General features: G+C 49.6%; 1 protein-coding gene across 1 annotated transcript in view; it reads right to left on the bottom strand.

The window, feature by feature from the left end:
- Positions 1-570: 570 nt before the first annotated feature.
- LOC144738151 (uncharacterized) overlaps positions 571-17,186 on the bottom strand; it is a 43,074-nt gene continuing 26,458 nt past the window's right edge. The window contains exon 4 of the mRNA XM_078621108.1: positions 571-2,182. Within this exon, the coding sequence (XP_078477234.1) occupies positions 1,126-2,182 (1,057 nt within the window). The 3' untranslated portion in view covers positions 571-1,125. The remainder of the gene's footprint in view (positions 2,183-17,186) is intronic.

Genomic DNA, 17,186 nt, shown 5'->3' with positions numbered 1-17,186 from the left:
TGAGCTCAACAACGTGAACATTATTGTATATACACTGTTTGTATACACTGTATGTTTGTATACACTGTGTGCCTGTGTACAAACTATCTGCGTGTAGTCTTGGCACAGTAGGGGGGGGCACAGGTGGTGCATCGGCCAGTCATCTCAGTCAACCCATGGCACCTGGGTTTTGCCCCGTGACCTCCTGCCGGCGGGCGTTCGACACTTCACGTGGCCTTCACGTGCACATAGCCTGGCACAAGTGCCGTGGTGACGTCACCGCCACTTAGTGGCGAATGGCGGTTGTTGTACTTGTTAATGTGTTTGTTTATACACTCTGTATGTGGAGACTGTGTGTATACGCTGTGTGGGTGGTCCTAATCAGTCGGGCGGCATCATCTTATCATCAGCTGCGCAATGCTGAGTGGAAGCTACCTGGTCCGTTGCTCCGCACAAAGCTTCGGGTCTTCTCGGCCAGTCACGCCCTTCCTTCTACAGACATGTGAAACGTAGATCCCTCTAAATGGAACATCTGCGCCGGTTAGAAACATTCAGGTTGGCATGCCTACACTCAGATTAAGGAAAGCCAAGTGATAGCGCATTCTCTATTTATTGCAGAGATTTCAAGGTTAAAATCCGACAGGCACACCTGGCTACTCCAGTAACATTAACCAAAATATGCAGTCTGTATTAAGAGTGGCTGTAAAACATACTATTGTTTCATTTAAAACGCTTAAGTCATTGCAAATATTATCCAGAAATTACATGACGGAGATTACACACCAATTATCGCCCCCTACTCACAAACTCATTCCCACATGCAAGGCTGGTGCAGGGCCACCTGTTGCCACACGGGGGCAGCTACCACGGGGTGCTCTTCCGAGTATTTGTGATGAGATATGATACAAAACTCCGAGTCGCTGAGGCAATTAAGTAAGCACCATATAAATGCATTTATCACATAGTGAATGCTTGGGAGCTCATTGGCTCTCACTCCTGGTTAGAGATCTACACAACCCACAGGTCCATAAATACTGGCCGCTCTTACTCTGCAGGTTGAACCTCGGAATTGAGTGTTCAACTTCACATTCTTGCATTAAAGGCATGTGACAAAGGTGAATCTATTGGGAATTCATTGTCTCAAGCTTACACATCTACCGGGTCTCCATTTAACGTTGTATTGTCTAAGAAGTCCACCCACACCTCCACTTCCACAAACTGCTGGGAGTTGCCTCGCTCTGCATCAGAGTAAGAATTCTTCTCCTGTTTCACGTTGCCTCCATCGATGTGAAGGTCTGATTTCGGAGTTGAATCTTCATCTTCACATTTTACCTTCACTTCTTCGCTATTCACTGTCACTTCTTCACATTTCACCTTCGCATCTTCATATTTAACCTTGATACCTTTTAAAGTGTCCAAGCTGTGATTTTCTTCTGGTTCTTGTTTTATGAGGGATGTGCTCATGGCAGGACTTTGACTTTCACAAGTCGATGTCAGACTCCACTCCTTGGAGATCTTCTGATGCCTGTGTGTCATCTGGTGCCTTTTAAGATGTGTTGACTGTGCAAACGCCTTCCCGCACAGAGTGCACCGAAAGGGTTTCTCTCCCGTGTGTGTTCTCTGGTGGATCTGAAGAACTGATGCCTGTGCAAATGCCTTCTCACACACTGTGCACATGAAAGGTTTCTCTCCTGTGTGTGTTCTCTGGTGGCTCTGAAGAACTGATGCCTGTGCAAATGCCTTCTCACACACTGTGCACATGAAAGGTTTCTCTCCTGTGTGTGTTCTTTGGTGTCTTTTAAGAGTAGATGCATCTGAAAATGTCAACCCACACACACTGCACTTGAAGGGTTTCTCTCCTGTGTGTGTTCTCTGGTGTATTTTAAGATGTGATGACGTTGTAAACGCCTTTCCGCACAGGGTGCACCTGAAGGGTTTCTCTCCTGTGTGTGTTCTCTGGTGTCTTTTAAGATGTGATGAATCTGAAAATGCCTTCCCACACACACTGCACTTGAAGGGTTTCTCTCCCGTGTGTGTTCTCTGGTGTATTTTAAGATGTGATGACTCTGCAAACGCCTTCCTGCACAGAGTGCACCTGAAGGGTTTCTCTCCTGTGTGTGTTCTCTGGTGGCTCTGAAGAATTGATGACCGTGCAAATGTCTTCTCACACACAGTGCACTTGAATGGTTTCTCTCCTGTATGAGTTATCTGGTGATGTGTCAAATTTCCAGTACAATCCGTGCTGTTTGCATACTGGTCGCATTGTTGACTTTGTGGACCGAGCTGAGCTGAGTGCCTTTGCTGCATCAGACCAATTCTGCACAGCAAAGTGGTAGAGGAAGCGTCGTCAGCTGTAGACAGAAAAAAGAAATATCAACACCATCTACGTCCGTATCAAGTCACAGATGAATGCATATATACACAGTCACACGTGACTTTCACGTCTATACTTATTCATATATTCATGATATAGTTAAAGAGATCCCCCAAATCATAACACGGGCTCTTAAGGCACACAAGTGGTCAGAAATATGCCTAGAAGGCCTAGTATCTTCAAAATTAATGTTTACCCAAAACTCAAAGCACACAATTTAGGCTATCTGGCTATGAAAGAAATATGTATTTAAGCAAATTTCAGCTTACATAGCAAAGGGTGTTGAAAATACTACTTGTATTTTGCATTCATATATAAATTAATGTTCAATCGCAACTTAGGTGAAGCCAGGCTCAGATTTGCTTGAATGCTCGGATGAACAGACTTAACTTCAGCTGCATATGTGCTGTATTAATGTTATGACTGTTACCATGCTCATAAAAGTTCCAGAGGAAAACTAAAATAATCTATTGTTTTTATTTGACCTGTGTTCAAAAGAGTTAATATACTTTACAGCAAATACAAACTTGACACTGTCACACACTGGCATGGTAAAACGGTGGTGTGTCCAGAAACATGCTTGGCTGCCTTCATCTGCTCAGTATTAATGCTATCTCACAACACCAAGAAATTAATTTATGACCAATCAATATAGCGGAGTGCTACAATAAGTTAAGTTTTCACTTATCAATCATGTTCGCTGTCAGCGATAATAAAATTATAATTGTTGAGTTCATAATGCAGTGAAATAACTGCACGTAGATAAACTCTTACACACACATTGCACATGAAGTAAACTTGACATAGTGCTCATGCAATGATAGGTGTAATTTAATCCCATGTAAGTGTGGATCACTTGTCAGCAGGTCATGGGAATGATCCAGGTGTCAAGGGATGACTGAGATGATTGACAGATGTGTAGGGGTCTTACGGAGGAGAGATGTGTAGGGGTGATATGTATGGGATCCTACGAGAAACTAGCACAGTGGGCGGGGCTTCGTGAGCACACGGGAGGGTGCTCGCAACGACGTCCGCAGATGGCTCCCCAGCGGGGAGGGGTTCGAGATATAGGGGGATGAGCCGGAGGGCTCGGGGCAGAATGTGTTGGTAACTCTTGAAGACTGAAGACTGCCTAGTGAGAGCCCTGGTCTCCCCTGGAACGCCGCCCTTGTAAGGGCCGCGCAGGACCGAGCCAGCGGCGGGGCCCCGTGAATCAGAGCTAGGACTCTGGGACTCCGGGTGCCGTAGCCCGACTCACCAGTGTCGGGCCAGACAGCCTCCCCTAGCCCAGTAATTGGAGGATTAGGAGGCAGGTTAGGATAGATAGCCGTGTGTTCCCAGCTATCCGGGTGAGGGGGCCGATACCCCCTCCAGTATTACGTGTCCCCTGTGCTTATTGAAATAAACATCAGCGTGCCTCAACCCCGGGTGTCGATCTGTATTCGACGGTACTACATCTGGCGTCAGAAGTAAACAACAACGAACATGGACACGCGCCGAACAGCTCGGGCCGGGGTGCAAGAGGCGGAGGACACCGCGGAAAGTGCGGTACCAGAGACGGCTGATGGGGGCAACGGGCAGCCGGGACCGAATGCATCCTTACCGGGGCACCGGGAGGAAGGGGAGTCGCTGTCCGACGGACTTCGGCTGGCGCACGCGAGGTTGGCGGAGCTGCTATACGCTGCTGCCGCCACACTCGAGACCATTACTCGGCTGGGGGCTGCGGGACCACCGCGGGGCGAGGACGGCCGACGGCCGTTGCGCCTTCCCGCCATTTCTACCGACGGCACTTTTGAAAGTCCCGCCATCGCCGCAGCAGCTGCCGAGGGCGTGGCCAACCTCAACCTGGGCTCCGACGTCGGCTCCGCTGGGGCTGCCGCGTCACCACCTTCGGACGGAGCGTCACTATCTGCGCGACAGGCGATTACATCTGCCGTTCGTGCTGACGCTCAGCCGAGTTGCGGGGACAGCAAAGTGCGGGCCTCCACGGCGGTCGCTGCGCTACACCAAAGGCTGCCCCCGCTGAAGGAGTTTGTGGCTGAGGAGGGCGACTGGGGGGGATTTCAGCGGCGCTTCCTCGCGCATCAAGAGATGGCGGGGTGGTCAGACGACGAAGCCCTCTGCGCGCTACCGGCGCTCCTTGACGGCGACGCCCTCGCCGCTCTTACGTCCGCATCGAGGGACAAGCGCTCTACTCTTCAGACGGCGCTGCAATTGCTGGCTGGGGTCTACGGACCTTCGGCGGAGTGTAGGCAGCGATTCTACGATCGCCAGCGGGGTGCGAAGGAGTCGCCCCTCGCCTACCGTACGAGCCTTCTGGCGCTGGCCAAGACGGCCTTCCCTCGCATGGATGACCAAGGCGTGGACGCCATGGTCTCCGAGAAGATCCTTCTGCTGGCGGACGACCTGGATGTCGCTATCGTCGCGCAGGAGGACGCAGAGATGGATTCCCTCCAAGCGGCGCGGCTCCTCCACGCTAACCTCGCAGCGAAGGAAGGCCAGCAGGGCAGCGGCCGGGCGTACGGTGGCTGCCATCACCCCACCGACGGAGGAGGTCTACGCCGCCGACTTCCGACAGCAGCAGCGGATGGGAGCACGGGCGGACCGGGATGGGTCGGTCCGCTCCGACCGCCCGTCTTCACCGCCTGCGCTCCCGCACTGCTATAACTGCGGCATCCGGGGCCACGTCGCCTTGGGGTGCCGCTCCCCTCGACAGCGAGGGACGACGCCTCGCCGGGACGCCGGGCCTCCTCCTCCTCCTCCCAAGCTCCACCGACATGACCCGGCAAGTCGCGGCACCCCACATGTTTGGCCGAAGCACACACCCGTTACACATGTACACACCGCAACGAACGGGGGGCCAACATTGCACACCGTGGGGCCAACACGAACCACTATGGGGACCCAATTCGAACCCGCCCAGTGGTCCGTGTTGGCCCATCGCGTTCTGGCTGCGCCGTCGGGGTCGTCGGCCGTAGTAGGGTATATTGACGGGGTCGAAGTGCGTATCCTCGTCGATACAGGTGCGTCGGCGACCATCATTTCGGAACTAATATACAACATTCTCCCTGTCCAAAGTCGTCCCTTGCTACCGGTTGATGTCCCATTCTACGCTGCTAACGGGGGCTCACTGGGTATCATGGGTCAGATTCGCGCGCAAATTTCGATCGGTGATATTAAATTGTCCGGCCCTATTTTTGTTTCCTCCTCGCTGGCGGTTCCGTGCCTGCTGGGGACGGATTTCTTGGGCAAAATGCCGATTCGGATTATGATTAATCAGGGTTGCATTGAACTCCCGTCGGGACGACGGATGGCGTTTTTGCCTTCCCCTACTACGGATCGGTCGGCGTTCGCGACGGTACCCGCGTTTGTAGTTCAAACGGTTCGCGTGCCGCCGGGGGCACAAATGTTGGTGCCCCTAAAGCTTCGTAGGCCCTTCGCTAAGGGTGTTGGGGACCAGGGTGTCCTGCTGGGGCCATCTAGGGCTGCGGTTAGCGGGCCGCATTTGATTCCCGCTCAGACCATTGTAAGGGGGGACGGGGACCCCTTCATCGCGGTCCTCAATGTGGGGTCGCAGGCCGTGGTAATTCCCCAAGGGACCGTGCTTGCTCACGCAACGCCGGTGCCCTGTGAGGAGTCTGTCGCAAATCACGTGCACGCTGCCACTCTGCCGACTCCACATTCGGACACCGATGAAGGGTGGCTTGAGGCGCTTTGTGCGGGATCGACGGACCTGTCGGATGTAGAGCGTCAAAAACTTAGGACACTATTGCGCGAATTTGCCGATGTGTTTAGTCAAAACAAATTCGATCTGGGCTGCACCCATTTGCTGCGTCACCATATTGATACTGGTGACAGCGCGCCCATACGCCAAAATCCCTTCCGGCTGAGTCCCGCCGAGAAGGACCATGTCAAATCGGCTGTTGATGACATGTTAGCCGCCGATATCATTTCTCCCTCTACCAGCCCGTGGGGAGCACCGATCGTTCTGGTAAAGAAACAGGATGGATCGTTGCGGTTTTGCGTCGATTTTCGCCGCCTCAACTAAATTTCCGTTGCTGACGCATACCCGCTTCCCCGTATTGATGAATCGCTCGACGCCTTGGCGGGGGCGCGATTCTTCTCCACATTGGATTTGCTTTCGGGATTCTGGCAGCTTCCTCTGGACGATGAATCTAAGCCTAAAACTGCATTCCGTACGCCACATGGTCTCTTCCAATTTAACCGGTTGCCGATGGGATTACACTCGGCGCCGGCGACTTTCCAGCGATTGATGGAATTGGTTTTGGCTGGATTGCAGTGGGATTCGTGTTTAATCTATTTGGACGACGTTATCGTCTTTAGCAAAACATTTGACGAGCATCTCCAGAGGTTACGGGCCGTTTTCCTCAAAATGCGGGCTGCTAATTTGAAATTTAAACCCCAAAAGTGTCATTTGTTGCGCGAATCGGTACGTTATTTGGGGCATATCGTAGGGCGCTCGGGTATTGCTACCGATCCCGCCAAAACGCAGTGCGTCAGCTCCTGGCCGACTCCCACCTCGGTGGGAGAGGTCAGGAGCTTTGTTGGTTTTGTGTCATACTACCGACGCTTTGTCGCGGACTTTGCCACCATTGCTAAGCCCCTGCACGCTTTGACGTCAAAGGGGGTCCGCTTCCATTGGGGACAGGAGGAGGAGGCTGCGTTCCGCTCACTTCGGGACGCTCTGGTTAATGCCCCTCCCCTGGTTTATCCCGATTTTTCAAAACCCTTTGTGCTCGATACCGACGCGAGCAACACAGGTATTGGGGGCGTGCTGTCCCAGGTGGTTGAGGGCGTGGAACGGGTGGTCGCGTACGGCAGCCGAGTGTTGTCTCCAGCGGAGCAACGATATTGTGTCACGCGTCGGGAACTGCTGGCAATTGTCTACTTCATCCAGCAGTACCGGCCATATCTGTACGGACAGTGTTTCACCGTCCGTACAGACCATGCGGCGCTACAGTACGCCCTGCGAGTCCAACAACCATCGGGACAATTGTCTCGATGGCTGGAGGTTCTCCAGGATTTTGATTTTCAGACCACGTACCGTAAGGGCGTTCGCCACACCAACGCGGACGCCCTGTCACGCATGCCGACCACCCCCGAATGCGCATGCCTCCTGGGGTCGGGTCGGTGCAGGCATCCTGCTGAATTGCCTGTCCCGGTCTTGGCGGCTGCTGACGACGCAGCATCAATGACAAATTCCATCGCACAACAGGGTTCTGATTCCCTGTTGGGGTTGCCTGCTACGGAATGGGGTCGGTTGCAAATGGAAGATACTTCCCTCCTTGCGTTGCGCCGCCGCGTCAGGGACCGGGGGCGGGGGAGGGGTGATGCCGACGCATGGGAAATGCTCGGTGGGTTGTTAATGCATTGGGACGGGAAATCCCGTCGACACCGGCTGGTGGTCTCTTCGGGGTTACGGGGTAGGGTGGTGTGGGCCGCTCACGAGCGCCTCCTCCACCTGGGTACCCAAAAGACCCTGGCCTTGCTCCAACTTGATTTATTTTGGCCGGGCATGACGAGGGATGTCGGGGATCTATTAGGATCGTGCCCTAGGTGTGCGCAGCGCAAACCACCAGCGAAGGAGTCGAACCCGCCCCTGCAATCTATCAGGGTTTCCCGGGTGAACGAACTCGTCGCGCTGGACATTCTAGGACCGTTCCCCGCCACCCCCAGGGGTAATAGGTATTTGCTAACCGGTGTTGAATATTTCACGCGCTGGCCTATGGCCTGGCCCCTGGCCAACCAGTCGGCGGCAGCCATCGTGGAGGCCTTTGTCCAGGGATATGTCCTTGACAAAGGTGCTCCCGAGCGGCTGCTGACCGACCAGGGTAAAAAATTTTCAAGCAAATTGCTCAAACAGGTCTGTGAGATCCTTGGCACTAAAAAGATTCGCACCTCTCCATATCACCCACAAACCGACGGGATGGTTGAGCGGTTGCATCGTACCATCACGTCGATGTTGTCGCAGCACGTTTCTGACTCACAGACAGATTGGGATTTGAAAATTCAGGGGGTCCTGTCAGCATACCGGTTGGCCCCCCATGCTGCGACGGGATTTTCCCCCTTTTTCCTTATGTATGGCCGCGAACCGGAGCCACCTGTTCAGGCCCAGCTGCAGATCCCAGCGCCGCAGGGAAAAACTCAATTGGCCGAACATGTTAAATTCAACCTGGAAAGATTAACGGAGGCGCGGGATGCTGCCATGCAGAATTCTGACAGGCGGCAGAGGGCTAATGAGCGCCTCAGAATGGGTCGCGCGCATGTGCTACAGTGGAAGCCGGGGGACAGGGCATGGTTGCACTGTCCCCAGGTACCGCTCGCGTCCTCCTCTAAACTGCTGCGACCGTGGCGGGGTCCCGTCGAGGTGGTTGAGGTCCTGAGACCTCAGTGCATGCGCATTCAATGGGGGAGGCGCCGGTGGTTTGTACACCCCTCCAGGCTAAAACCCTTCGTTGCGGTGCGAGATCCCACTACACACGCGCGTGGCCAAACGTGGGGGGGCGTCCGACTCGGGGAGGTCTTCTCCGGTGCTCTCGCCTAACGTGCTGCCGGCTGTCCCACCCCCAGGTGCACCGGGAGTGACGGGCTCACGCCCGACGACCCCCACAGGGGATGCTGAGGGTCTTGCGACGTCAGCAACACTCACTCGGTGATGTACACCTGCCGGCCGACGACCTGCCGGCCGGGCCTGTCCCGTGTGACGGGCCTGCGGCGAGGACGCGCGCAAAAATGCGAAAACTCTTGTGAGAAAATTAGAAGAAAAAAAAAAAGGAAAAAAAAAAAAAATTTTGTATTTTTTTGGTTTCTCTTTTCCGGTGTACATTCGCATGTTGTGCTCACGGTGTGGGGCGTCCGTGCTGTGTGTGTTCTGGGTGTCTGTGTGTGCTGGGGGGGATTCCAGGAAAAGAAACACGTGTATATGCGCTCGTCCTACGGATTTCGTATTTATTCGGGGGGGGTTCGTCGGGTTATTTTTCCTTCCTGTTGTTCTTCTCGTTGCGTTATTGTTGAAAAAAAATGAGGCACACGCTGGGGGGATGGAGATGGTTTAAACTTTTATTGTCAATGTTGCAGCCGGGACGGCTGCGAGCTGTACAGGGGGGGGGTGATGTAGGGGTCTTACGGAGGAGAGATGTGTAGGGGTGATATTTATGGGATCCTACGAGAAACTAGCACAGTGGGCGGGGCTTCGTGAGCACACGGGAGGGTGCTCGCAACGACGTCCGCAGATGGCTCCCCAGCGGGGAGGGGTTCGAGATATAGGGGGATGAGCCGGAGGGCTCGGGGCAGAATGTGTTTGTAACTCTTGAAGACTGAAGACTGCCTAGTGAGAGCCCTGGTCTCCCCTGGAACGCCGCCCTTGTAAGGGCCGCGCAGGACCGAGCCAGCAGCGGGGCCCCGTGAATCAGAGCTAGGACTCTGGGACTCCGGGTGCCGTAGCCCGACTCACCAGTGTCGGGCCAGACAGCCTCCCCTAGCCCAGTAATTGGAGGATTAGGAGGCAGGTTAGGATAGATAGCCGTGTGTTCCCAGCTATCCGGGTGAGGGGGCCGATAGCCCCTCCAGTATTACGTGTCCCCTGTGCTTATTGAAATAAACATCAGCGTGCCTCAACCCCGGGTGTCGATCTGTATTCGACGTTACTACAGATGCACCAGCTGGACTCCCCGCTGTCTTGCTGCATTTTCGGCACCCAGCGTTCCACCCATTCATGTGAGCATCGCTCCTCTGACCTCATTGTTGTTGCAGAGTAAATACCTCCAACTGCCCTGCAGCATAAGTCACATGCCTCCTCCACAAAGGAACATCTTGACACTCCTGGTACCAGTCATCAGCAGGTCTGATCACCTCCACATCCTCCAATCTATTATCTAGCCAATGCCATGGCTGTTTAGCCCCTAAGGTTCTAATACAATATTGTCTGGTTCAATAAAGGGATCATAGGCAGGCCAGCCTTCATGGTATAAGCCAGCACAGACGGTCCTTAAAATAAGTTAATATTTTGCATCCACAGAGAAAGGAGTCATATCTGTGGCCAAGAAGACTCGCAGCTTTGTTCGTTTCTAAATCTGCCTTGTCCTGGTGATGGTTGTGGCGGCAGCACATTGAGTAGGGCAGCCCAGACCTCCCTTTCCCTGGCAACAGGCTCTTGCCCTTACTGGGGAATTCCCAGGCATTTCCAGGCCAGCTGAATGACATAGTCCTACCAGCGTGTCCTGGGTCGGCTCCGGGGTCTTCCCCCAGTGGGACATGCCTGGTAGAGTACGAGGGGGAGTCTATTGGGGGCATCCTTACAGATATTCTATATTGATATCACCCATGAAACGAGGCCTGGGGGAGGTGTTCGCCAACAAGCGCCTGGCAGCTTGGTGGCCCACGTAACACATTCGGGCCCAGTCTGGAATGGCTATGTGGCACAATCCTGTGCGCCGACCATCCGCAGGATGAAGGGTGAGGGGCACGTGCAATGCCAGTATGGCTAGGAGAGGGATGGTCTCAGATGGACTAAACCTTGGCAATGCACACTCACAGTTTTGTATGGAGCAAAAGTCCAGGCAGCTTCCAGACTGTTACAGTCTAATGAAAGAATGCTGCTCGACTAATTTGAAGTGAGACTTTGGCTGTCAAACCAGAGCTGGTCGTGAAATTCCCAGGCAGGTGATTTTTGTGGAACATATGCAAGGCCCCATTTCATGATGGAATTATCCAGGCGCAGAACAAAATTCTCTCACCCCAACTGATTGAGTAGCCAATACCAGATCATCAGCAGATGTAACATTGTTGACCAGCAGAGAACAATCCCTCAACTATAGCCAGGCATCGATTAGCATATCATTGTAACCGAAATGAATGCAATTTATTCATATTGCCATTGTGAGCTTCTCAAACTACATCATTATTGAAGATGCTATGTAATGTAATGCATGGGACCAGAGTGAATTTCTGTCACAAGCAAATTTGAACAGGAAATGGCTCCGACTCCTGGTCACACAGCTTTACATGGGCCTACCCAAAATCCAAAAAATACTCAACGCATGTGAGCAGAGCAGCAGTAACATTTAAAACAAACAACCCAAAGCCCCAAGTCTCTTTATGGTACTATAGGCCTTAATTTCATCAAGAAAGCAGAGATCTAGTTCCTGATAAAAATCGGTACTCCTCTGCTGTCGTAGAAGGACGCAAAATACAGCAGCCCCTTGAATATCACAGAGGTTAAGTTCTTGGAAAGTGCCGTGCGAAAGGTAAAAGTGCAATATTCAATACTTAGGGCTTACCTACGTAAAGGTGTTAGGTAAACGGAAACTAAAATTTACAACATCACAATTGAAATAAGCACTGTACTGTATTCCAAATAGCCTAAAAACTAAACAATTGAAATAAATCTTCTTGGTTCTTTTGGTAAAGTCACGTAGAAGGGAAATAATAAAATAATAAAACATAATAAAATAAAATTCTCACGACGTTCCGGCCATAACACAAGCAGCCGTCCTCAGGTGAAGACAGAGCTGTCTGAAAGACAGCGCTCCAATGAACACTGCTAAGCTTGGCAGCGTATTTTAAGCTGGGTGGGAGGAGAAGAGTGCCTTGACAAAGGAGTTTACATATCAACATACGAATTTAGCATTGAATAAGCTGTGTTAATGTGAAAGAATGAGCAGGATGTTAATGTGAGGAATTAGCATGTAACTGGTCACGGAAGTGGCTATGTTAAAGTCAGAGTTTAGATATCAACAGAGACATTTAGTATATTGATGCTAAAGAACTGCAACACCCACTATCATACAATAAACTGATGTGAAAGAACTAAATATAAACTACATCAATATAATCAATGTACTCAATATATTATCCAATAAGCTGAGCTATTAACATTAAGTAACTGGGTATACAATACACTATATAATGACTATCATATAGTGAACAGATAAAAAACTAAAATATAAACTACATCAATATCATCAGTATTCTCAATATAATCTCCAATAAGCTGAGCTACTAACAATAAGCCATTATACATTACACTTAAATGTCGCAAAAATTATTATAATATGCCTCCATCTAATCTTTTTTTTTTCTTACATCACACGACTATACCCTGTAATATAAACTGCCATAGACAGACCCCAACAATGAATTATACACTGCGTTACTATAGACTATAATAATATTAGACATGTAATATTACACTATGTATTATTCTACCAACCCTACTATGCAATTATGATACTATATATTACCTCATGAATTATATTAAACATTACACTGTTATACTCTTTATTATTATACAATCTGCTATAAACCATACTATTGACAGTTGCGTGAAAGGTACTAAGAGGCAATGCCAGCGAATGGACTGCAGTCTGAAAGTCACCATAAAACAAAATCAATCAAGACCCGAAATGGTTTATCACGCCCTTCCAATGATTGCTGAGCCAGAATCCATCTTCTCAGTTGAAATTGTCTCTGTTTGTATATGTGGATTGCCTCGTGAACGAATCTCTCATGGTAGCCGGATGGCTTGCAGAGAACCTCCGTCTTGGAGAAGTCAATGTCACGTGAACCCACTGAATTATAACAGTGATCTGCCACGGCTGAGGTGTTCATCCTACCCTGTTTCAGGTCTGCTTTATGTTTACGGATTCGGTCCAAGACATGTCGTTTGGTTTCTCCAATGTAAATGCTACCACAGAGGCAACTTAATTTGTAGACGCCAGGGTACTGTATGTCTGGAACCACATATTTTACAGACGGGACCAGATCACGGATTTTATGTACTGTGTTGAATTGGACCTGGATCTTGTGTTTATTCAGGATTTTGGAGATCTTATTTGTGACCCCCACAATGTAGGGTAAGGTGATGGTTTTAAATGGCTCCTCAAAAGGATCCTTCTTCATGGTTGGAGTGATGGCTTTGCGGATTGTGTAGTTGGAGTAACCATTAGCCTTGAGAGCTTGGTGTACGTGCTTGAGTTCACTGGCAATGTGTTCCTGGTCGGAGATGCATTTGGCTCTATGGTGTAGAGTCTTGATGAGGGAATTCTTCTGGGATGGATGGTGGTGGGAATCCGGTTTTAAGTAAGCATCCGTATGGGTAGCTTTCCTGTAGACAGAATGGCTCATTGAACCATCAGGTCTCCTTTTAATTAGGACATCCAAAAAGGGTAGCTTGCCATCCTTTTCGACTTCCATGGCGAATCTGATGGCTGGGTGTATGGAATTGATATGGTCGAGGAATTGGTCTAGAGCCGGCCGGCCATATGGCCAGATAAGGTCGGGCGTAGAGTGGCAGTCTGGATGGCGTCAGTCTCAAATTTCTCCATGAAAACGTTGGCTACAACTGGAGATAGGGGGAAGCCCATTGGGGTGCCCTCAGTTTGTTTGTAGAAAGTTCCATTCCAGGTGAAGTATGTGTTGGTTAAGCAGTGTCTCACCAGGGGGGGTACATCAGTATGAAGTCCTTGATCAACCAAGTCTTCAATGATTGCGATGGTGTCAGGTACGGGAACCTTGGTGAACAAGGAAACCACATCAAAACTGACAGGTCGTCTGGGGACAGGGAAATACCCTTGATTGTCGATACCAGGTCTTCACCTGAGGACGGCTGCTTGTGTTGTGGCCGAAACGTCGTGAGAATTTTATTTTATGTTTTATTTTTATTATTTTATTATTTCCCTTCTACGTGACTTTACCGAAAGAACCAAGAAGATTAATCCCTGCAGTCACGAAAGCTTGAAATAATCAAAAATGAATAATAAACATTGAGAAACCGTAAACATAAAAATGTACAAGACAAAAATAGTAAAAATCTATATAAATAAAGCAGGCTTTGCGCATGTGCACTTTTTGTGAACCAAATTGCGCCAACACCATGAAACCAACACACCTCAAATTTTCCATGTGCTCTCACGGGTGAGATAGTATTTTTTGCTCTATTTTTAGCTTAACTGCTCACCTTCAACACCTGCACACTCCAAACCCCCCTGCTCCTCACCTACCCCCTCTCTTTCTCTCGTCATGTGTTAAAGCCCGGGGGGCATTGTCACTACTTCCGGTTTCCCACACACGCAAACACATTATGACATTTCATATAGGGGCCATCCATTTAAGTACATACGCAAATATCTGTCAAAACTTGACCTCTCCCCCCCTCCCTGTACGCACGCATACTTTTTACACACCCCCTCCACCTGCGTACGTATGCTTGCTGTGACGGCTGCACCTACATATTATGAAACTGCAGTCCAGCAAAAAGCAAGACAGCATGCCAACAGTGCTGTTTTGCCTGCACCTACATCGAAAGCAACTCCTCAACAGCAATGAGCTACACAGAATACTGACACAGCACAAATGGATGCTGCCATAGCTAATCAAACTCCTGTCCACCAACAAGCAAGGCAGCTTGCAAACAGCACTACAATGCCTGCAATCAGGTGTCTACCCTGCAGCCAAAAGGAAAAGTATTTTTTCCATACATTCCTCACTTATTTACATTTCTTATCCATTAGTTGCCATTGATTCCATGTCTACTTCTTGCAGCTACTGCCATGCAATAACATGGAAAAGAGACTCTCCAGGGTTATGCTGCAACAAGTACCATGGTTCAGCTCCCTACAATTAATGACCATCCCGAGCCTATTCATGTATTGATACCTGTCAACACTACCTATGCAAGCCAATTCCAAAACAACAATAGAAGAACTCATGCTTCCAAAATTACATGTTTTGGCAACAACCAACTCATCCCGACATCTGTCTACATGCCCACATAATCGCATTCGCAGTCTGCTGCCACTACCTAATTTGCATGACTGACAATAGGTGACAGGCTCAACAGCATTGCAAAAATGTCATCAACACCAAGATGCAAATCCTGCAAGGTGATGATGGCTACCATTTCCTAGTCCGCCAAAACTGACCCAGCAACAGGCTTACCAACACAAAAGATTTCCGCCATGGACGTTTTTTCCTTCAGGATCATAGTGCGAAACGGCAGCTTCAATCTCTTACTGAGATGCAAAGAGCTCTTCTGCCAATTTGCTGTCGATGTGTATGCTAAAATTGAAACTTCATTCAATTAAACCCACTTGATGGCAAAAGATCCAACATTGTCTATCCTGAAGCTCTCCAAGGGTAACAAATTTAAAAGCTGCCCTCATTATGAAACAAGCCCTGCGATTGTATAACACAACCAAAAAAACGTGTCAATATACACACATTTACAGGCTTTATTGGCATAATTCAATAATTCTAATGAAGCCAACATGGAAGGACATTACTCTTAGTGTTTGATTACTGAGACCTGTGCGAAGCCGGGTAACTTAGCTAGTACTGAATATATACCATACTTCAGATGATGTCTGTGCATGAGTGGGGAGCGGTGGTGCAACGGTTAGCATGCTGCACTATAAACCCAGCGACCCAATTTATATTCCCACAAAGCCAAGGCACAACATTTGGCTGTCGCCTGATGACGCTGGTTGTAATGACTAGTGAAACATCGCACTCAATATTATAAATGTTGTGGCTTGGTTTTCCAACACACAACCGGCGTGCTGTACTAGTGACAAATTGGCCACATTCTGTTTACGTGACAACCCTTACTAGTTGGCTGTGTCGGGTGGTGGCGGGTTTAAAGACACATTTATATATTTACGCGATCTAACCCAAACAAACCTGTATTACGGATGTAATTTGGAGTTTGCGTGTCTCTCTTTCCCCGTGGTTGCGTGGATTTTCCTCCGGATCCGCTTTTTTCCTGCACATTTAGAGTCAGCATCACCACGCGTTTAGAGTATTTGACCGATACACATTTCCACACGTTGATAAGCCACTTTGTTGTGGGCAGTTCGCTTCTGAAAAAGAGTGGTATAGCTCAAGTGGGCTTGGCAAAATAGAAAACTGTAGTGAGCCAGGTGAAGACAAATTAAACTTAAGCAGATAATTAAAGCAAATGCAATCAGGCGAGGGCAGGAGGCAAGGCCCCGCGTTGTAATGTTCCAACCTGGACATCGATTCCATACTCGCTGCTACTCAATTGATATCCCTACGAGAAGGAGCGAGGCTCTACCTGGGTAAACAACAACCACCACCACCACGACAACAACAACCACGATGTGAACTTCTCACCTCGGATCTCAGTGAGTGCGCGCGAGTCCAGGCAGCTTCCTGGTATCTCGTGACGTCACGCGGCAGCAGGAGGTGACATGACGTCACTTGCGGGGTAAAACACCCCAATGAACGGCTGTGTAAGTGAATAAATTATGTTAATGAGTCGAGTCCATGTTTAGTGATGGGGTGTGGCTGCTGAACCCGTCGCAATGAACTCGCGACGGTTTTTATGAATAAAATATGTTGAGTGGTTGGGCGTTGCTTTGCCCACAAGGATTTTAACCCAAAAAACCTTTATTGTGGAGGATTTTATGGGAACGGAAATCAGCAAATGACGAACCAGACGTGACGTTACACTTCAAGAATGCGGTGGAGGGGGGTGGGTTGAAAACCTTGGTGACAAGACGTCACTAGCGGGGTACACCTCCCCCTGGCGTCTCACGCCAATGAGGTAATGCGGAGTGGTGAGAGTTTGTTTATTTCTTTTCCATTGCTCCCACTCTTGAAGAGAAACTCTTATGGGCGCATGAGCTCAACAACGCGAACATTATCTCCATATATATAAAAGGCAAAGTTGTGAATGTGTGTCTGTTCAAAATGTTTAGCGTACTTCCCGACATGCAACAAACTTGAAATTTCCTATGTGGGTACTTTCCAGACTGTACACCATGCAAAAATTATCAAAATACACTTTTGTGGT

This window comes from Lampetra planeri, chromosome 78 (assembly GCF_965212315.1).
Source record: "Lampetra planeri chromosome 78, kcLamPlan1.2.h2, whole genome shotgun sequence".
Taxonomy (NCBI): domain Eukaryota; kingdom Metazoa; phylum Chordata; class Hyperoartia; order Petromyzontiformes; family Petromyzontidae; genus Lampetra; species Lampetra planeri.
The sequence above is the reverse complement of the archived record's forward strand: the minus strand, read 5'-3'. Positions and strand labels throughout refer to the sequence as shown.